Source organism: Crocodylus siamensis, chromosome 2 (assembly GCF_052110815.1).
Source record: "Crocodylus siamensis isolate JL-2025a chromosome 2, ASM5211081v1, whole genome shotgun sequence".
NCBI classification, from domain to species: Eukaryota; Metazoa; Chordata; order Crocodylia; family Crocodylidae; genus Crocodylus; species Crocodylus siamensis.
This window is the reverse complement of record NC_143396.1, coordinates 267245872-267268484: the sequence shown is the minus strand read 5'-3', so window position 1 is coordinate 267268484 and position 22613 is coordinate 267245872. Positions and strand designations below refer to the sequence as shown.

The 22613-nt window shown below is 40.2% G+C and overlaps 1 protein-coding gene across 7 annotated transcripts in view; it reads right to left on the bottom strand.

Moving 5' to 3' along the window:
- Nucleotides 1-126: 126 nt before the first annotated feature.
- The window catches only part of PPP4R4 (protein phosphatase 4 regulatory subunit 4), a 134028-nt gene continuing 111541 nt past the window's right edge, over nucleotides 127-22613 (bottom strand). For 2 of the 7 annotated variants that reach the window (XM_090033929.1, XM_090033936.1), the window contains 9 exons: nucleotides 19565-19709; nucleotides 18316-18357; nucleotides 18158-18232; nucleotides 14999-15074; nucleotides 14674-14751; nucleotides 14199-14292; nucleotides 12746-12816; nucleotides 9015-9165; nucleotides 127-3106 (listed from right to left, as the gene is read on the bottom strand). In XM_090033929.1, the coding sequence (XP_089890055.1) occupies nucleotides 3082-3106; nucleotides 9015-9165; nucleotides 12746-12816; nucleotides 14199-14292; nucleotides 14674-14751; nucleotides 14999-15074; nucleotides 18158-18232; nucleotides 18316-18357; nucleotides 19565-19709 (757 nt within the window). In that variant the 3' untranslated portion in view covers nucleotides 127-3081. Of the gene's footprint in view, nucleotides 3107-9014; nucleotides 9166-12745; nucleotides 12817-14198; nucleotides 14293-14673; nucleotides 14752-14998; nucleotides 15075-18157; nucleotides 18233-18315; nucleotides 18358-19564; nucleotides 19710-22613 lie in introns of those variants that run through there. The other 5 variants (XM_090033930.1, XM_090033931.1, XM_090033932.1 and 2 more) reach the window with 5 other exon arrangements.

Here is a 22613-nt window from a genome sequence, read left to right as displayed (position 1 = left end):
GTGTTTAAATTTAATCCCCCCCGAACAAGAGAGCTGCCATTTTACACAATTCATATCCCGGGGGGGGGGGGGGGGGGAGTATTTTCCATAGAAAACATCAAAATGAAAACAAAAATTCTTGTTTTAAAGTCAGTGTCAATATTCACATAAAGTACAACTAGGCTCTCAACCCCCAAAAACATCTTGTAGAACCACTATTAAAAGTTTTAGAAACTCAAGCCTGAATTCCCCAAATTCAACATTTTAACAGCAAAACTCTATTTAGAGGTAAACTTGAATCAAAGTCTTCAATTCAGATATATCAAAACATCCAGGAAGTTTGCATCCAAACACTGCAGGCCTGATCTTCTTCACTAATCGTATTTTCTACTACGAGGAGACAAATTGGGACCCTACTGTCATTTACCTTAACAGAGGTTTTACCATGTGCTTCATTCGGAACAGTCAAATCCTAAGAAGAGGATTTACAGGTTCTGCTCTGGAGAATTTTGTTTACATATTACTGTAATGGAAACAGTGAAAGTAAGACAAGAGTATTTAGCTCAAGGTTTTATTTACCTTTATCAAATGCATCTCAGTTTCTCATGGCAAGTGTATGCAGTCAAATAAAAGCACATTAAAAACTGGACTTTCTATTAAAAAGACCAAAATGTTCCCCCCCAAAAATCTCTCATTCTGTAGCTAGAAAAGCCAACTCTTTTGGTCTTACTTTGCATCACCTTCCTGGAATGACATTAATCAATAATATTATCTAGATCTCGTGGTGATGCACATGTTCAGGTTCTATCAAATCTGAACAGCGTTCTAAATCTAGTAGAAGGCCTTTAATAAAAAACAACAAACCTGCATAAGGGAAAACAACTCCATTCACAGACTAAAGAGTGAAATCAGAAAAGATCATTTTAAACTGCTTTGCAAAGACCTTTTTCAACATATGGATCTTCTTGTGGACTAAATACACAAAATGACAACAACATACAATCTACATATAGAACATGAAGCTTTACCAGTGGGCATGGAGCCACATGTAGCTTCTTCCTGCTGCTTCACAGAATTCTCACAATTTACAAGCAGTCTAAGCAGAACTCTTCTTGTTCAGATACTAAAAAGTTGGCCAAATGGGATATGAGGACTCTCCAAGATCATTCAAATTACTGAAAGGTTAGCTACAAAGATACAGGCAGATACAGAGATAAATCCATAAACATGGCCAGAAAGGAAGAAAGGAACAAGAGAGTAGTGCACACTTTTTTTTTTTGACCACAGTGCAGGACAGATATACTGAAGCAAGCTTGAGTAGCGGTCTTAGTGTACTCATAGTGGCATGGAGTTCAGCACAGGTTAGCAGTCCAAGTTTGCAGTGGGTTTTGTGCCCAAATTTTACCCTGGTGTGTGATTGGTATTAGTAGCTTAGCTACCTAGTATAAAGAGAAAGGAAAACAGGACTTTCCTGGTTTTCTGCTCTACCTTATGCCTGACTTTCCTGTTGAAAGAGAGACCAGTCTGAGCAGATCAAGAGGATGAAGCAGATGGCATCAATGACAAAGTCGCACAATAATCATGCCACTGCTGATCTCTGGATGTTCTGATGTTTGTGTGGCTGCATCAATACACCACATTGGTATTATAAAACTCAGAACAATACCTTAAAAGTCAGGCTGCAGAACAAACACTACAAACACAAATCACTAATGATTTATATACATGAAGTCCAAATACTGTGTATAAATTATATAAAAAAAAGAAAAGACCAAGCTGACCAAAGTTCAGATTTACTCTCTAACAAGCTAATAAATTTAGATATCACATGTCAGATCACTAGAAAGTCTTAATACACATTTTAGGTACTTAATACAGGAGAACAGTAAATCTGGCTTTACTGTTATTTTTTAAAAATAAATAACTTCTATAGTTAAATGCCTTTATTTCTCTTTAATTATAAAATAAACATTGCGAAAAAATAACATTTTTTCACAAACATGCAAGTATTGCATTGTCCTAGGTTTTATTTTGAGTAAATTAATCATTCATTATTTTACACTGTAAAAAGTAATCACACACACATATGCATTCACAAATTAGATCATCTTTATCATACACCTAGATTTAAAAAACAGATATTTTTTGATATCAATATAGTTATGCTGATTGCATTTTGAAATAGAGAAGCTGACAATAGCTTCATACGGTATCTCTCAAGTATTGGCATAAATAGAACTTCTTTTAAATAGAACTGCATGTTTTCACAGGCAAATTTTGCTAGAAACATAGCATTAATACAAACAAATGCTGTTGACAGAGCTGAAGCATGATAGCCTGAATAAACAGCTAATTAAAAACTAGATTCATCATTTTAAAATTATTAGATAAAGTGAAAATACAATCTGAAATACTAAAAATTAAAGTATTTATACAACAAAACCGCTTCTATTAAACAAAGGAAATAATTTTCATATTTAGAGGTATTTGCTCCTAAAATGTTTGGAAAACTTGTAAAGGATTTTTATAAACTTGTGTTAGAACTTGTAGCAAGACTACATTCAAATTCACAGCACAATCCTATTGCAGTTTATGCTTCAGGATAGCTGCTTATCAGTGCTTCCAGCTTTTAGTATCAACTAAATTGAAGATTCTTTAAAATGCGAAATCATTTCCCCATATGCAGACCAATTTCACCCATTTTTAACATCTATCAAACAACAGATGTTAGGAACTGCTAAAACTGTGAGTAAGTCCAATTAAGTTGAGGAGACCTGTATCCTAAATTCAAGAATCTGAACTACAGAGGCATAATTGAAGAAAAGAAAAACCTGTCTCTAGCTGCAGTAATTAAAGCACATAGCTAAAGTTATATTTCATTAACATTTCACTACAACATTGGAATTCTGCAACCATTACATTATTTATGTGATGATATTTTACAACTTAGGAATTTTATTTAAAAGATAAAAGGTTTTAACATTGCAAGATGCTTTAAATATCTCCTGTCCAGTTGTGGAGTCCCAGCCGCTGCTCCTGCTTTGTCACACAATCACATTGCTTCCAGCAGTCTTTGGTTTCCTTCCTTTTTTGTCAGATGATCTATGGGTTTGATTTTCTGTTTTTTCTTTATACAAAAAAGAGGAGATGTATGTAAAAATTTTTGGTGATCTATTAAAAATACTAAGTACTAATTCTTCATAGTAATGTGCTATTGCATGCAATATATTTTAATGGAATTATTAAGCAGCCCTACTTTGAAACAGCTGTGTGTGGCCCTCTCTCATTCATACACACATGCACATTTGCACACGCACACAGTAAATACATGCACAGTTTAGAGCTATTTTCACAGTAAGCGTATACCTTTCAAACAAGTCTTCTCCAGAAGGGGGCGGGGGGTGTCCGTGTGTGTGTGTGTTATTTATACAGGTATACCAGGGATTTTCACTTTCCCCCTTTAAAGAAGAAAATTGTGGATTTTCCTCTTTAAAGGAAAAAACTGCGGGAAACCAAGGGCTTACCCTCGCAGGCTGGCAGCCTTCCAGCCTACAAGGAGCTGCTTGGGATTGTGGGGAGTGGAAGGAGGCAATTGGAGGTAGGGGGGCGCTACATGTGTGCATACACACATGGCTGACATACAGCCATGTAGGGGGCTGGGAGCACCCCTGGGAAGCTGGATACAGGTAAGTCTACGGGGGGGGGAGAGGGAGGGACGGACCAGGGTTGGAGGGCCAGAGCTTGGAAACTGTCCAAGGGAGGGGGGGGAGGTCGGTCTGTCTGTAGTGGGGAGGGGGGGTGGCAGGTGCCTGACAGTTCTGGGGGAAGATCCCCAGGCGCCAAGGTTGAAACAGGGTAGGGGGCCCGAGGCAGCACTCCATGCTGCTGGCAAGCCCATCTCTGTGCTGCTGCCAGCAGGGCCCGCCCAGAGGCACCTGCTCCTCCAGTAGGAGAAGGAGGTGGTGGGGGGTGAGGAGCTGTGTGGCCTGGCTGGTGGCACCAGGAGCTGCTGCCTGTGCTGTCAGGGCCAGGGCAGGGTAGGGCCACCAGGACACGCTGCCCAGGAAGCAGGGAGGCAAGGCTCTGGCCAGGCCACCTGGCACAGTGCAGGAGCCCCAGCCTAGGGTGCGGGATGCCACAGGCATCCCCTCTTTCACCCTCAAGCCCACACCAGGGCTCAACTAGCTCCACTGCCGCCTGCACAAGCCAGAGTCACCACAGCCACAGCCAGCATGCTCTGGCCCACATAAGATAGGTCCTGAAGCCCCTTACCCTCCCCTCCTGCTGCCCACAGCATGGCCCAGGCCAAAGCCATGCTCTGCTTCACACTGTGGCTGTGGAGTATGGCGCAGCCCTGGCCCCACCCTCAGCCCACAGCATGGGGCAGTATGTGGTGCCCCAGCTGCTGCCTATGCTTCCTCATGAGGTGCACCTCATGCTGGAGGCCGTCCCTACCATGTCCTCACAGACCACCATCCTGTAGTCCACAGGGGCAGCTGGAGGCCTCCCTCCAGCATGCCTGGTGGGCAGGGCAGGGGGCTGTGGTTTGGGAGTGAGGGGCATCAGCAGGACTGAAGCAGGGTAAGGGACTTCAGGTTGGGAGTGAAGGGCACCGGCAGCACCAGGGGGCTGCGGATCTGAAGTGAGGGACACCAGCAATGGACACACGGCTGTAGGTTGGGAGTGTGGGGCATCAGCATGGCCCAAGGCAGTGGAGGACTGCAAGTCAGGAGTGAGGGGCACCAGCAGGGACAAAAGGCTGCATGTTTGGAGTGAGGGATACCAGGGGGATGGAGGACTATGAGTTGGGAGTGAGGAGCCCTGCAGGTCAGGTGTGAGGTACCAGCAGGGATGAGGGGCTGCAGGTTGAGAATGGGGGGCACTGGCAGTATCAGGGGGACTGCAGGTCAGGAGTAAGGGGCACCAGCAGGGATGTGGGGGATGTGGTTTGGGAGTGAGGGGCAATGGCATGGGCAGGACACTGGCATATCAGGGCTGTTCAGCACTACAAAGCAGTGGGGGACAGTCACAACTGGACCCAGAACCTGGTGAATGAAGAGAACGTGGAACTCTGATTTTCTGTGATTAAAAAAACCCAAAAATCAAACACCAAGATATATAGGTATTTAGAATGGATTTTATTATAGTGATTGAGGCACTGACAGGCTTCCAAATAGCCTTTAAAATTGTAATGAAATCAATAAAACACTGGTAAACTGATTAACTGTATATATAGTGGCATTTCATTTTAATTATGGAAAAAAAGAAGATTTTGGGTTTTTTGATCAGAAAATTTGCGGGGGTTTAAATCAGAGAATTTGAGTTTTTTAAACAGAGAAAACCAGGATCCATGATCCTGGACCATGGCTGGACCATAGCTGAACTCCTCCGAGTACCCAAGCAAGCTCATTTAAAAGTAGCTTGGATGCTGCTCTGCTAAACTCCAGTGTAACCATACCTTAAATTAGAACAGTATCATTTGAAAGGTGGGCAGAGAGGGAAAATGTATCTACTAGCTAGAGTTCTGTCAACTGGCTTCAGTATGTGAATCTGGCAAGTCTCATAACATTTCATTGCCTTAGTTTAACAAATCTGAAAAATAAACTACATGCCACTTCACAGAGGTCTTCTGAGGCTCAACAAATCAACCGATGCTCACAAAGCACAGACAATTATAGATCAACATTTCAGAGCTCTGTGTAAAATTTATTTTAGAAACTCATTATTAACATCTCTTCCCCCTCTTTTATCAAAAATATGTTTAAGACACCTTTCATAGAAATATGTATACTCCAAGTTATTTACCATGCCCATTTCACAGGAATGGAAATGTGGCCAAAACCAACTCCCACTAGCACAAGGAGCAGAAAATTATTGACAGAAATATGTACACAACTGAAGGCCAGACAGTATATTAGGGGCAGAACTGTGATCAGAATTCAGAACTCCAGTCTTAGCCTCAACAAACTAAGCAATGAAATTTGCTTTGAAAGTATGAATGATACTACGGTCAAATATGGATGCAAAGCATCCTTATTACATTTAATACGTTTTTTGAAGACTGATTATAGAGATCAGCATAAAATCCTGGCCCTAACAAGATCAGTGAAACGTCCCTGATTTCACTGGGGACAAGCATCTCTCATTCCTGCTCATCCCTAAATCACTGAAGTTAATCACAGATTTAATTTAATTGGAAATTACCTCAATTGGAAGCGAAACAAATCAGACACTATGTGCATGACCACAGACTACAAAACAACATCATTCTTAAACGCATTTTCTTTCTCTCTTGGGACTTCATTTTTATTGATTCCTCAATAAAGTATAGATACACAAGCTGTCTTATCTATATTTGAATCAATTTCCATGTTATATTACGTAGGAAACAAAATTTTTACGCTGGAAGAAAATTGCTTAACATCTTGAAAATGAGGCATCATATAAATGAAGAGAATAAAGCTAAACAACATAATAGTAGAGGATTAGATTCCTAGTGTTTATGATTCATGTCAATCTCTGTTCTAGGATGACTCATAATTTAACATTGCCTATTCCCTAGTAACAGTCAGATCTGCACATGCTTTTCTCTGAAAATTGATTTAAGTGAGGTATCTTGTGGGCTGAAGCACTTAACTGATGTTTTTGTGACTCTTCCACAGTTGAAAAATGTGTTTAAATTAAGTTCTTTATATTTTCTGTGATTCAGCCATGATAGTTACAAAAGAAGGCATCTTCAGCACAATTCATGACATTTTTCCTGCCTACAGGCTTAATCAAATCACATGGAAAGCAATGGCTGATTTTTTGCTAAACTGCAAAGAGGATGGAATCAAAATTTAAATGAGATGCATTTTGGATGTACATATTATTTTACAAAATTCAAAAGTATTTCATCTCTACATACACCTTTGATGTGGGACTAACAGGGAGCTAAATATGTTTGTACATATATGTTTGCTGTAAACTAAATATTCCAGTGCAAATTTTTGTACCCAAGCACCTTATGTGGATTTCAGACAGTTCATGGATAGCTACTGAAATGTTTCAGAGCAGTTTTGTGAAACAATGATAAATAATTACATAATAGTAAAAAATTAATAATTTAACATAATTAAAATATTGATTATTTAATTTTGTATGAAGTATTACTGTATTCTGGGAGCCACTGTTGTTTTTGTTTTTTTGAGGGTTTTTTTTGTTTTTTTTTTTTTTGTTTTTTTTTTTTACAAAAATATAAACAGTTTTGGCTTCATCCCAAATCCAAGTAGGAAAATACTTGAAATGTTGAGTTCAGGCAGATGTGAAATTCGTTTCCTGCCCATTTCTCTGTCTCCAGGCCCTTGACAAATTAGTTTATTTTCACACCTCCTCTGTGATATGGGGGGAGTATTATTAACCCCAAGTTACAGATCAAGAACTACAGTAGAGAGAGACTGAGATTAAAATCATTCACAAATGATGAGTGCCTAGGATGCTTTTTAAGTTAACATTATATAGAACTTTTTGTATTCAAAACAGTTTTCATTGACTTCAGTTACACTTGTGAGTGCTCAAGACCACTCAATTGGTGACCATTTGTGAAAAATTTGAGTTAAGTGATGTGGTTATTGGTTACAAGGAAACTGAGGCTTAGGCAGGGATTGAATCTAATTCTCCAGGACAATAGTCAGCTGTTTTAACCATAATATTGTAATTTCTCTGTCAAATGAGACAAGGTTCCTACAGACAAGTGTCTTTCTCACTAACCAATCCTTACTAATATATAGAGCAAAACCATTCTGTGCACTGAATGAGACAGAAATCTGATGGGAAAAATAGGTGTGGTAAAACATGAACAAGCATCACAAGACAATATACAGGAGGGCTGAGCTAAAATTGGATGCGAAACCTTATTTCTGACATTTCCTAACTTCCAAGCACTTGACATACATATCAACAGTAATTTTATTTTAAACATATTTGCATGTAATTTTGTAGGATTAAAAATGAAAGCAAACAGAAAATAAGAAATATAATTATACGGCATCACGTTAACACCCTCTTGGGTCATCAATAGTTACCACTGAAAAGACTTCTGTCAGCTAACTTCTTTAAATAAAATGATATATTTTGGTATACCAGAGGATGGTAAACTTTACTAGAGGGTCTCATGGACATTTCTGCTGACAGCTGAGGAACGGTAAAACTTGAGGGGCATCTTTATACATGCTCCAGGGTGGAGGGAAGAGTGAATGGGGGAGGGGGAGGAGGAACTTTAATTAGAGCGGCTCTTAAATTAAAGCAACTGCAGCGTCGTGTATATTTAGCATCCCACACTTAAAAATGGCAGTGGGGGCGTTTTAAGTAAAGCTCCTTCTATGAGCTTTAGTTAAAGTGTCCCGCACTGTCATTCTAAAGCACAGGGACACTGAATACATGATGCAGAGGCTGCTGGAGCATGCTAATTAGCACACTCCAACAGACGCAATTAATTGAGTGTGCTCCAAGATGTGCTAAGTATGGGTCGGAGCAGACGTCCAGCACCTATACAGGTGCCTGAGAACTTTGGGTTCTATCCCAGTTCACAATATGGAGTGCTCTAACAGGCTTCTCTGCCCTGGTACCCTGGGTGAGAATCATTAGTATGAACAATACCAGACTATTCTTAAGAAAATCATTAGATAACCATTTTTCATTTGTAAAGTAGAACACAGACTTTTGAATGTAAAAAACTTGAGCAGAGCCAGTGACAGATGTAATGCAGGGAAATAATGATCAGCACCCTAGCCCCTCAAACCAGATAGAAATACTGAAATACAAATTTATGGTATAGTATGCAAGACCACAATACAATCTTTAAAAAGCATATGAAGCCCAAGCATTTGCATATACCATCTCTCAGACCTAAGTTCAGGTATACACAAACATCTGAGCAAGGAAAACACAGTGTGACCATATAGACACAAACCAATTCATTCTGTTTTACAGGCTGTGACAAATTCCCTTTGAAGAGTCATGCTTAAGCATAGTCATAACTCTAGTCAATCACTTACAAGCTCATCTTTCGTGACTGGCTATCTTTATTCCCATTGTTTTTTTGATCAACTGAGTTAACTGAACTGCGGGAGGAAGTTGCTAAGGAGGAACTGGAAGGAAAGGCAACAGTCCCAATATTGCTGGTGGAACGAGTCCGGAATGAATCTTCTGTAAGAAAGAGATAGCAAATTAAACATAAATAAAACATATTGTCGCTGGGTTTAGTGGGTTTTGTACTGTGGTCTGACTTAAGATCGTTTCAGCAGTAAGTAAACTACTAATTAAACATTTCAATCAGGTGTGGCATAGTCTTTCCTTTATTAGTGTCAAAATACTAATGGCTTTGACACTTATTATATATTTTTGGGTAGATCCATGTGAAATTAATTAATTTCAAGGCCAAAATATATCTAGACACTTCTTTTCAAAATTGGGCCTCCCTTTCGACATCCAAAAAATGTGACTAGAAACACCTGACAAATGACTGTTTTAAAAAAAAACTCAGTCCAAATGCATATTCAAGTATCTACTATGCTTTAAACATGACTGTTTTAGCAAATGTGTAACACAAAGTAACTCAAACTAGAAAAATATGTTAAGAACTAATCAATGCAAAAATATGAACATTTTTCTTTATTTACTGAGCATTAAGTGTTTTTTTCTGGTTAATCTATAGGATTGCATACTGAATATTACTTGTGAAGTACTATTCAAAGTTGCTTAATTTTTTTAAAAGCTTAAAAATCAAGGGATCAACTAACTATTACTAAAGGTAACTTTAATGGTTTTGGATACTGAAATGACACGTTTAGCCACAGAACATATTTAGAATAGATAGTAGGAGTGAGAACTCATTCTTTCTGTTCACAGCAGCTGTTAGACAAAGGCAGACCAGCACACTTAATTTCCCTGGATTTCAGCAAAAGTTGTGACATTATGGCTGACAGAAAACGATTAGCCAAACTAGATAGGGTGGGAACATTGCTGGAATCATAAAATGGGGAAGATGCTGGTTAAAATGAAGGAGAAAACAGTGGGTCACAATGACATGTGAATTGTCAGGTTGGAGACTGGTTACTAGTGATGACCCCCTCACGGGTCAGTCTTGGGATCCATCCTGTTTTACAATTTTATTAGTGACCATCAAGAAGGAATTAAATGTGTGCTCATGAAATGTGTGGGTGACAAGCAATAAATGACAATATGGAGGAGTGGAGTAACAGAAAGGTTACCTAACTTAATAGCATAAAGTGCTAACTCAGCAGGGGCCAATGTTCTTGGCAGCTGCACAACAAGGTCAAACCCGCAGCACTCCAACCCCTTTCCCCTGCCCAATCTGTTGCTCTGCTTTCTACTTCCTGCCTTATGCTTCTTGCCCAATCTGTTGCTCTGATGCCTGCTCCTTGCCATATTTACTGCTATGTTTCCCACTACCTCCTTCATCTCCTATGTCCCACATAGAAAGGCTACCTGTGCCACTTGTGTCCCACATGCCCTGGGACTTGCCCCATGCTAAGCCATGCATTTAGGGCCCCCTGCATGGGAAAGGAAGAAATTCTCTTTTCTCAGGTAAATGCTTTGTGTCTTAGGGCTCTTTGGTATTTTGTTTATTGTTTACTTCCTTCAAAGTACCGGGCAGTGGCCACAGCTAAAGGTGGCAGTTTTGACTTGGTTAAATTTGTTGCTTTTGCCAGTACACAGAAACCTCTCATGTACCCAAATGAAGGGTTCTGTTCTTCTGCCCAGGGTCAAATAATCTTTCTTGAGACTAACCTTGCTAACTGGAATCATTATTTCTAGTATCCTGAGTCCACCGCTTAAGAAGTCTCCATCATCTGTTTATCTGTTTCTCAATTAAGTTCTTCTGAACTTTGTATCAGTGGGAGCCAATCTTTCCGTCAGGTGCAGGTGTACCACAAATTGGCCCCAGACTACGCCCAAGTGCCATTCCAATCCCTTTCCCTTACACAATCTGCAGCTCAGCTTTCTACTCCCTGCCCAAACTGCTGTTCTGTTTTCTTCCACCTGCCTAACCTGATGCTCTTTTTTGCTCCCTGCCCTGTCTGTCATTGTACTCCCCAATCTGCCACATGCCAAACACAGTCTGCCTGTACTACTTGCAGTGCTGTAACAGGGCCCCTACCCCATTACTAGAAGAGGGAAAGGGTCTGGCTGGGGTGCTTGGTCCTTTCCTCCTCTCTCAGTTTGTCCCCTTTTCTTTGTTGTTTTCCTTTTTTTTTTTTCCTACTCATGCTTTCTTTATGCTGCTGGAGTCAAATTAACAGTCAGAAAAGCCTGAGACAAGACAGCCACAGAGTCCAGGTGCACGGAAGTGCCTGATTGCCCAGGAAGTGGAGGGTCTGGTGACCCACAAGACACTTTATAAGCCCAACCCCCCAGCTAGAGAGGCAGTCTGACTGTAAGAGCTATAGTGAGCAGAGCTCTGGAGCTGAGGGCCCAGGGGCTGAACCAGGGCTATGAGGGACAGACTCAGAAGAACAGCCTAAGAACCCTTACTTGGATTGAGATAAGTACTCCAAGTCTTTTTCTGTTTTGTTTTTGCAAGCATCACTGCAGAGTGAGGCAAACCCAGCCAGGGTGTTTTGTTTGAGCTAGGGCAGACACCTGTGCGTGTGGTTTTCTATTTCATCCGATGGTTGTGGCTGTAAGGGGAATGTGCAGAGGCCACTGAAAAGAGTGCCTGGGGACACCGCGAATCTCAGACTTGGCATTAAGAGGGCGGAAGGCAGAGACTGGGGATAAGTAGAGGCCATGAGGGGCAAAGCCTGCTGGAGACAGAGTCAGGATTGGAACGTGTCCTGACCCATGTCCCCAAGGCCTGTGTAAGAGTCTCATGGGGCCCAGAACCGAGGTTACGAGTGCATGACTAAAGCTGAGCCAGAAGCTTGCAGTCCTGCGCAGTGGACACCAAGCTAAAGGGCACAGCAAGAGTAAAAGTGGGATGAGCCCGGGGGAGTTGTGATCCAGACAAAGCTCTCTTCACCCTTAGGGCAGCCTCTCCATCAATTTGCTGCATCAAGGCATGGTAGGAGAGAGTACGAAGGCAAGGAAACTCTGAGGAGACAAAGGGCATTAACAGGTAGGGACCCCTTAAGGCAGCTGCACCACACTGGCACCAGTAGATGCCCTACAGGCATCCCATGCCACAGGCTGGCTGCCCACTACTTTACAATGCTGCTTTTACATCCTTAGAATATACCCTGAAGGTATGGACCCACATACCCTTGAAGAGGCCTCAAAACATGGGAAGCTGCTGCTTGGAACTGCGCAGTAGTTGTTACACTGCCACTTACAAGTGTATGTTCCTGTAGCAATACAGGTGAGTTAAAAATCACTCTAACTTTGACCTTGGATGATACAGGGTAAAAGCTAGAATAGTTTTGTGATACACCTACCTAGGCTGGGTAACATAACCCTTTTAAAGCCACTTTTGGTGTACATTTGTCCATACTCTGAGCATTAATCTGGACAGATGCTGTATTTCAAATCCATGTCAAAATTTATTTCCATTAACCCTCCTACGACAAAGTGCCAATGATAGGCAAGTGGCTTGTAGGCATTACTAATATTTTTTTTTATTATTATTTTGACCTGAAAACTTGAGAATTACCAGCTGCATTCCAAATGGCATGCTCTCATCCGTTTCTGCACAACAGAGCCCTGATCTTCATCAGGGCTTATAGAAACTACTGTAATAGAAACAAACCAACAGTAAAATATTACTTACCACTAAATGGTAGTATAGAACCCTTTCCAACTCCTGATATAGAAGAAGAATATCCTGCTGCAGAACTTTTACTGAAATGATAATAAAAAAGATAAATTGCTTTGTATAGAGAGGAGTTTCTTTAAATTGTATATTCTGGTTTCACTGTAATATTTATGGTTCTAAACTTACGTGAATTCAATTTGACAGAAGGTAGTCTCTAAGGTGCCACCATGTCCTAAGTGGTTCAGAGAGGCACAGAATGTGTATGTAACAATCTACTACTTTAGCTAGGATCTAATGAAGTAGGCTGTTACCTATGAAAGTTCATGCCTCTCAAATAGTCTCTAAGAGTGACTGTACATGAGCACAGAGGCTTCTCCAATGTGCTGTAATTACAGCATGTTGAAGCAGACTCAATTAATTAAGTCTGCTGCAGCATGGTAATTATCGTGCTCCTGTAGCCTTCCGTGTCTCGTGTATCAGTGTACCCATGCTTCAAAATGGCAGCAGGGGCACTTGAACTAAAGCTTGTTTTATGTGCTTTAGTTCAAGCGCCCCCACCACTATTTTGAAACACAAGGATGCCTCAGTGCTTTAATTAGAGCCTCTCTTGGAGCCATTCTAATTAAAGCACTGCCTCTCCCCTCACCCACAGAGCATGTGTAAAAGGGCCCTAAGGTTCTACCCTATCCAACCTGCCAGACTTATTAACATAGCTAACCACCTCTATGCTTCATTAAATTTGAGAAATTGTTGCCTTTAAAAAAAATTAACTAATTTGCAGGTGGCTATCAAAACTGAAGAAAAAGTTGTTTTGTTTTTTAAATACAAGACAGAAGTTAAAGTACTTCAAATCAACCATAAGAATTTATAGACTCACATTTGCATTAAAATGATCTCTTTACTCAAATATAAAATTTTACTATTCAACTAAAACTTGCTGACTGAGGCCATAATTCAACAGAATTAAACACATGATTAATATTAAGCACATGAGCAGACTCATATACTCAATTATCTTGCTTAAACATGACCATAAGCATTTGTTACGTATGAAGAGAAAGCTGATATGCAATCCACATAAGCATGTGTCACAATAACAGCAGATGGGGCATGTGCATACAGTGGATAACTGCTGCACAACTGTTATCCCACTATCCTTGCTGGAAGTAGCCAGAAGAGATCAGGTTAGAATAACGTAGGTACAATGAGTATTAGGGGATAATGAGTAAAAAAACCCCCAAAATCTCAAGGTTTATTATGAGTTGTGAGATGAAATAGCCGATACATATGGAAGACTTTCCTACATTGCATGGACACAGCACTTTTATGACGTTACACCTCTTTTCACATGTATGCAAGGCAGTGGCTAACCAGATTTCAGGATACGCATGCATATCACAAGTAGCATGCATTTGATTTTGGGACTGAAATGTATTAGATAAGTAATTAAAAGTGAAGAAAGAAATACTTAGGACATTTGTCAATGTTGCCATATTTTGGATGCAATGCTTGAGTACTGAAAGACTGGCTTCGAACCAACTTGGATTTCTTGCCTTCTTTGCCTAAAACAAGTAACAAATATATTTTGAAAGGGAGACAATTATTGCATCTTTTAGGGGGATTATTTTTGTGGTGGGGCTAGTAGATAAGCACATCTTTTTAGTTTGAATCTTTTAGCATACATTCACTGAAGGATCAGAACAGTAGTACAGCAATAAATCCTAATTATTCCTCCCATCATGAACTACCAAACAGAACAAACATTAATATATTCCATATTAAGGGAAGGAAAAACACCCATTCTTCAACTGCATTACTTTTTTATGTGCACATGAAGCAAGATTCTGGCTCACCAAAGAAAACAGTAGCTTTGTCTGTTTTTTTTACTTGCATAGGAAAGGTGGAAGCATTCAACAAGAACTTTCTAAAGAACTGTTTCTTACTTGTTGACGGAGTTGAGCTTCCAGAAACAGAAAGAGGTATATTTTTTGCCAGAGCTGATGTTGTTTTACTGTCTCTACCTAAAACAAAGTCTAGTGTAAGTACTCCATTTTGCTGTGCAGCCTTCTTTTAAATAAAGAGGTAAAGCACCACACAATGTTTTGAGGCTGGTAGCAGCTCTGGAATACGATAGGCAGATAATTATGCTGCTTCAGGGTAGAATGTCATGGTGTTTCCTTAACAATATTAATCTATTTTGCATGACACATACCACCACCCTCTCAAAAAAATAAAAGCAAAAAGGAACCCACAAAACAAACAGCTTACGCTTCTTTTCGAACATTTTATCACTGATGTTGGCAGACCTTCCCTCATTCTGCTGCTTCTCTTTTTCTAATTGTTCCTATTACAAAAACAATGTTATTAATATAAGAATTTATACTTCACATATGTTGGAAGCCTCCAGTAATGAATGTGCTTCCAACTCACTAATCTAGAAATTAACTTAATACTTTTAACTGAGTCCTCTCTAATCAGTAGTACTTTCATACATCTATTGATGAATAGCCTCTAGAGCCAATTAAACAGCACTGTGTAATCTGAGCATGCTTTTCCAGTAAAAGAGATCATACCCAAAAACAAAGGTAATGCAACAAAGGTAATTACAAAGGATTCAGGAACTTCAGAGTTAAGGATCTACGTCATTAAAGCTTGTTAAATAATATATGCACGGTATGTCCTTTCAACTTTTCAAAGGACACATGAAACAACAAAGCAAACATTCTTCATATATTTAAGCTAGGTGAGACATTTTAAAGTAAAGCTGCTTTTGAATGTAGCAAGCACAGCTAAGGTTCTGAAAAAATCTTAAGAGTGGAAAAATATTCGTTCAGATGCCAGTAACATAACAGTTACTACATTTTTATTAAACTCTCATGAAGTGCTTTCAGACTGTAATCAAGCAGGAGAAATATTAACCAGAACAGTCACTGTTTGAACAAAAGGGTATGAGACAAAGCTGGCAGTGTAAAATGGAAAAACTATGTGCTTTACTGATTTTCTGTTTCTTAAGATGTATAGAAAATGTAAGGTCTGACTAATGAATAGTCCAAGGGTACAAAATCAGAGGTGGACAATATTTAATTTCAAAATCACACAATGTTGTTTAAACTGCTATATTTTCTCAAGCAACAAACTGAGAATTTAAAATTGAGAAGCCATTGTTGAAAACGAGGCAACTGAACTAGGTATTATTACTTGTATTTTGTGAAACTCAATTTTATGACTATAATACTAGCTGGCTTTATAACACACAGCTTATATAATTATATATCTATGCATCGATCAAGGTGAGTTTTGGTCCAATTATTATTTCCATTTGCTCATTGGGCCTACTCGATGAATAAGTATGATCACTGCCTTAAAGACTGCATAACATTAATTGTTTTGCTTCCTTGTAGCACACTTCATAATGTGTCATCTGAACCTAGAAAATTGCATTTTTCCCTTTTAATTCGTATTACCATTACTATCGAACATAAAAAGGTAAGTAAATAAATTTTCATTAACTCAGGGTCAAGGTTGTTCAAGTGCAATACCCACTGAGTTACTGAAATCAAGGAAATCAACTGTTTAGCTACTGCTAACATGCCTACAGACTCCTTACGATGCTCATACCCTTCTCAACTACCCAGACCTGCTAACATCCAGTTCTAGCACACATCCAGTTCCTCAAAATCACACCCAAGCATACCGCTTTAAATCCAACCTCAGAGAGACCAAGAGTATGTCTACACTGCACATTGCAGTACAATGTTAAAATAACCACTTAGCTCTAAATGGTTTGGGCACCAGAAACAGTCTAGCCATGGTAGCATGCTTGTCAGCGTGCAGTGTAAACGTGCCTAGAGGCATTTTCATCATCACTCCATTCTTTTATAATGGCAGCAGACAATGTGCTACTTCTAACCAGAAAGTTCTGTGGCCAAATTAAGCTGGCAGCACGTGGAATGTGTAGCTCTGGCTTGAGAAAACTAAAAATGACAGTATGAACTTGGAGTGAGATTGCTGGGGAGCATGTCAAGCTTGATATGGCAAGAATTTAACAGGGGACATTCAGAAGATGAGGGGTTGGGACTCTGCAGAACACACAGAGGCCTTGCCATACAAGGGGAAAATGAGAGAGCCATTTGGAATCTGGATTTGGAATAAGTAGGAATTAGTCCCAATCTACTAAGCATTGATTCCCAGGCAGGTACTGCTGTGCCAAAGGGGAGAAAAATCAGTTCACTAGTAAGTCAAACAAGTCCCTGTGTCCTCCTAGCCAGGCACTGAGCCAATCTCTCCCGTTAACTGAGCTTGTCAAGAAGTCTGTCCACCTAAAGGACATCTGCCTGGAACAGATGAAATGCAGAGAAAGTTGAACAGGGCAGAAAGGCTATTCGAGTCAACAGGGAGATGAAAACAGCTACAGCTCAGCATAAGCAGCTCAGTGGATAATGCAGAGAATAAAGGGAATTGTGTGGGAGTTGTGAACTGTATTGTAGGCAGAAGGTGATATTTCCAGGCCACTGCTGAACTTGCCATGATTGACTGAAGGAAAATCTGGTTACTGTAAATTAGGGCAGGTGTGCTAATATAGATACTCTTTTTTGTAAGTCTGTCAACCCCTCAGCTCTTCATGCACTAGACAGATTAAGAGTAAGCTAGCTCCTGAAGACTGAAGGTTGAAAATGGTTTGTTTGGTGTATGAGGATCCAGGTATGCAATAAGCTAGGTAGGGGAGTGCCAACAGCAGGAGTTCCTGCTTTTGCTGACAGTGGTAGTGAATCGCAGCAATTTCAAACCAGAGAAGCAAGAAGCACTCGTATTTCCCTGCCTTCCCTTCCATTAGTGAACAACTCATGAATACTTACTAGTTCTCACACTAAGCTTCCCCACTTTGGTGGGTGGCAGCTGTCACTGGCCTTATTTTATTTTATTTTTTTTAAACAGGGAAACCTGCAGCAGAGAGAGAGCCTCCTTCAGCTTCCTTGGCACAAAAGAAAATGTGTGGCATTAGTGTCTTTGCATATTGAAGCTGTATTTGAAATGCTGGAATATCTAATTATTCAGCTTACTATGTTACTGAGGTCTGCCAAAACATGAAGTTCCCCTGGAATATGTTATAGAAGTGTGCTGTAAAAAGTGCTTAGAATTTTTTAAGCTACTGCTTTTGCAAGTGGAAAATTTCTTGAAGAAATACAGATCTGTACTTCTAACTGACATGCTGTAATTTAGGTAATAATCAGGGAGAGGTTATTTTAAAGGCTTTCACCCTACTTTATAGTGAAAAATGAAACTGAACCTTTACTATGAATCTATTAGGGCTAGGCCACTTCCATAATATACACTTCACTCACACCCTAAATTTTTCCCCTCAGTAGCATACAATATTTAGCCACTATATATTACAGTAAAGCTGATATACTATGCTGAAAAACATACCATTTCCAAAAGAAGATGCTCTTCTCTCTCTTTTTCTTGATCCAACAAATCATTTTCATAAAACCTTTTCTGAAACTGGTTGAAGTTTAAAATAAATCAATAAAACATAAATAATGCCATGCTATATCTTGCAAGTAAGAAAATGAGTAGGTACTTACAGCATCCACAGAAATTTCCATTCTGTCCAGTTCTAACACTGTCTATAAAAATAAGGTCATTTGTTAGTCATTCTAAAGGCAACCAATAACTTATGTACCATTGTTACTCAAAATAGCTGTCAAGGTAGGAAAGCTTAAAATACTGACACTCAGAACTTTACTAGAAGGCCACTTCGATATTTTTCCCCACCAAGGCCCACTCAGATTCACAAACGAGGGGCAAAATTGTGCATAGCCCAAAGTATACTATGCTTAACTAAAGAACCATCACAGAGACAGAAATAGAGACACAAGTACTAGAGTTTACTTATTTCATAGATTTCATAGACATTAGGGCTGGAAGGGACCTCGGGAGATCATCGAGTCCAGCCCCCTGCCCAAAGGGCAGGAAGTCAGCTGGGGTCATAGGATCCCAGCAAGATAAGCATCCAATTTACTCTTGAAGGTAATCCAATTTACTCTGCGTTATTACACTAAGGTGGAAGCAGAGGAGTGTTTGAAATGATGATCTCCTGAAACCTTTAGAGGAACAGTCCTATTCATTCTGTTATCTGGTACATAGCAGGAGACAGAACCACAGTTCTATCAACTTCCTGCCTATTTTTCCCTACAGGGTGCACCTAGCATGCACCCCTGCGCAGTCTTAATCACATAGTGACACAGACCAAGTAGACTAAAAGTAAAGCAGTAAAAGTAAAGAAAGGAGGGGAATTATTACTTCCCCGTGTGGCTCTATTGGGTTAAACTACAATCAAGCCCTAAGAAATGTACCATGTTGCTAATACACACAGTACACACAAATTTATAGTAGTATTTCACAAATACGAGAAATCCCCTATCTGCATATTATAAGAACAGAAATAGAAACAGAACAGAGGAGAATATTGATACCTGTAAGATTCTTGCTTTTTTTTTTTTTAAATCAAGGCAAACTTTTCTTCTCATTTTATGCATACTGCTATTTGGGTAGTATGAGGTCTAGTGAGCAAGAAATTCTGACTCTGTTTTATTAATGGTACTTAAAGAAACCATGGGAATTATCTTCTGTTTTTAAATTCATCAGAAAGCACTATCTTGCAATGTGACATCATTTACAGTTTTAACTGTTCAGATCTATAAAACTGATTCCTGGGAGTCTTTAACCTCCTATACCTACCCCACAATAAAAACTGAAGCCATGAAATCAGTTGCCTTTAATATTCAGTAATAGCAACAACATTAAATGTTACTGGAAGACAAACATACTTACTCTTTTTACAATAGTCAGAACATCTTTATCTTTCTCCTGACACAGTAGTTTTCTTATACATAACTCTAACTGCTGTAGTAAATGTTTGTCTGTGGGAACCTTTAGAGTAGATTTCACTTTTGGCAACAAGTAACAAAGCTTCATTCTATAGGAAAAGGAATAAAGAATTTAACTTTTGATGCAGATCACAGGCAATGATTTCCTTCTATTGTTTAATAAAAGCTATAGCCAATTTGATTCCACATCATGCCTACTTTTATTTTGCAGACTAAATCTTAACCTAGTTTCTATAAAGTCCTTTGAAAATTAAACAGGCTGTAATATTAGCCATTATCAGGATTAAGAATGAAAAGCAAAGCAGAACAGTAACAAAAAGCAAATGAACTGTAAATATTTCCCAGCCTAGAACAAAATATTCTAAAGTACCTCACTGACCAGCAGTGTAAGTCCTATTTGCAAAAATCACAAAGGCCAAACTTTTAAAGGTGTTCAGTACGCAAGGAAGAAGACAGGATTTACAAAATTGATTCGATGCTTTTGATTCCCTCATGCACTTCAGTACTTTTAAAAATCAAAGCCTTAGGCACTTAGCAGGAAAAACAGAAAGACAAACACATATTCTGGTATAATTTGCACTAACTTTCTTTTAAAACAAACAAACAAATCCCCCTAGAATCAAGAATAGATACTCGCACAGTATGGGTACAGACAGAAGTGACAATTTTCACCTGACCTGGCCACAAAAAGCAGTTTATAGCTGTGACCAAACACAAGTGCAAGGCTGCAAACAGCTTAAAACAAGGCCAACTGGGTGAAAATCTGACCCCTCCTTGCATGAGGTATTGGAAAAAGATGTTATAAAATGTAGCATCTTTTGTAACTTGTGTCTGCAGAGCTCCCTGCCTGTGTCTGTTTTCAGAATAGGAGGGAGGAAAGGGAGCAGAGGGAGTTCAGTTTGTGGGTTTTTCAGCCTCCCCTGGAACGTGGGCCAGGTGTATCGCAGCCTCCCTCTCCACCCAACCAGAGGTGGTGCGGGGCTCCAATTCACCCACCCCACCCTTCAGCACCAACTGGGGAGCCCCAAGAATAAGTTCCCTCTGCTGCCTTTCCCTCTTCTATTCTGAAAACAGTGAGCAGTGGCAGAGAGCCTGGCCATTGTTATGGGAACCTGGTTGCAGGCTCCCAGCCTCAGCTACATTCCCCTGCTGCCTGGAACTAACAGTGAACTTCTGTTTGGTCTGGGCTAACCTTGTAACTCAGATAGTTTTGAAAAAATATTTCTGAGTTACATCAGGGAACTGCACTTCTCTCTTCCCCCTAAGTGACAGGAGAACAGATAATAGCTTGTTTATCATTAGTGAACTTCAATCCTGAAACAGACAAAACTTAAACTGATATAAACTTGCACCGACAGGCTGCATCCAGACAGGCATGGACATTTGGTTCCTCAGAGCCAAGAAGCAGGAGCACTGCTTCCCACTGCTTCTTGTCCCCAGAGAATGCCTGTGCCATACATACTTGGGTGCACAGCAGGTCACCCCAGGTGGGGTAGGGGAGGCTGGGACCAGCAACTGTGCTGGCCCCAGAAGCTTTACCTGAGGTTCTGGGGTCTGGGGAAGCTGCAGCCGTGGTGCTCCTGAAGCTGAGAGCCTGTCTGGCAGCCAGAGCACAGTTCCAGTGAGCCAGGGTCCGTACTGTCACCATGTGCACTGCCCTGCTTTTTTTCAAAGTGGGTCTTTTGGGCCCCAGGATCTGCTACAAGGTAGCAGTGCAAGAAACACCTGAATGTGCAGTGTGGGGCTGCAGACAGGTCTGCAGTGCCACATACCTCATGGCCATGCTTGTCTGGATGTGGCCACAAAGTTTTAAGCTTCAAACAATGGAAAAAGTGATCCCATTTCAGGGTTTTTATTTTTCTATCCACTATATTTTCATATGTTATAATGCTGATTACACCTGTATAAAAACACTTTAGTCTGTTCAGGGCCTATGACTCACTGCAAGACAATGGGAGATAAGAGTCTTAACAGAATAATACAACAGACAGCAACATTTTCAGGCTGTGGGCCGGAACAAACCAGCTTGGAGGATGGTAAGACCCACTACTGTTGGTGCTTCTTACCAACACAGCACTCCCCCATGTGGATACTTAGCGCGCCTATAAACAAGTAGCAAGGCTGCTCCAACACACTGTAATTACAGCACATTGGAGCAGACTCTATTAATAGCATGATAATTACTGCACTCCAGCAGATTTCAGTATCTCATGTATCAGCATCCCCACGCTGAAAAAAAGGCAACGGGGGGCACTTTAACTCAAGATCATTCAACAAGCTTTAGTTAAAGTGTCCCGCCACCATTTTTCAGCGCAAGGATGCTGATACATGAAATGCTGGAATCTGCTGCTCCTGGACCCACTCTAATTAAAGCACCCCTTCCCCCACCACTCCCAGAGTACATGTATAAAAGCCCTTAATTCTGTATTTCCAAAGTACACTAAACTAAATGATAAAAAGCATACTTAGTGCAGAATACGTATGTCCATACTGGAAATTAGTGAGGCATAATTAATTTCTTCACAATAATTGTTTTGAGATATTTCCCTTTATAGACAAGTCCTTAATCACTTTTGAAAGTTTTCCCCTTATGCTCTCCCTATATCATGCATAGCTGAAGAGCTTTATACTGTGATACTATGACCATGTCTATGTTCCTTCCCTCCAACCCCAGATCTGCCACTGAGTGCACTCCAGACCAGCAACTAGGGAGCATAAAGAGCTTGGAATCAGGCTTAAGCTCTAGAGTGCCCTTCCTTCCAAAGGTACAATCAGAGATACTCAGGGCCATGTTAACTGTTGGCCTTGGGTGTACCTCAAGAGTGGGAGAGAAGGGAAGGCACTTCTTTTCTTGGTGGAGAAGGGAAGCAGTAAGCATTGCCTAACATCTATTCTAAACACACTCTGCCAGATTCAGTCCCAAGAGTGCAGGATAAAAATAGAATTAGAAGGTAAAAGCCTAGGGAATAAAAGATAAAGAGGATGAGAACCAT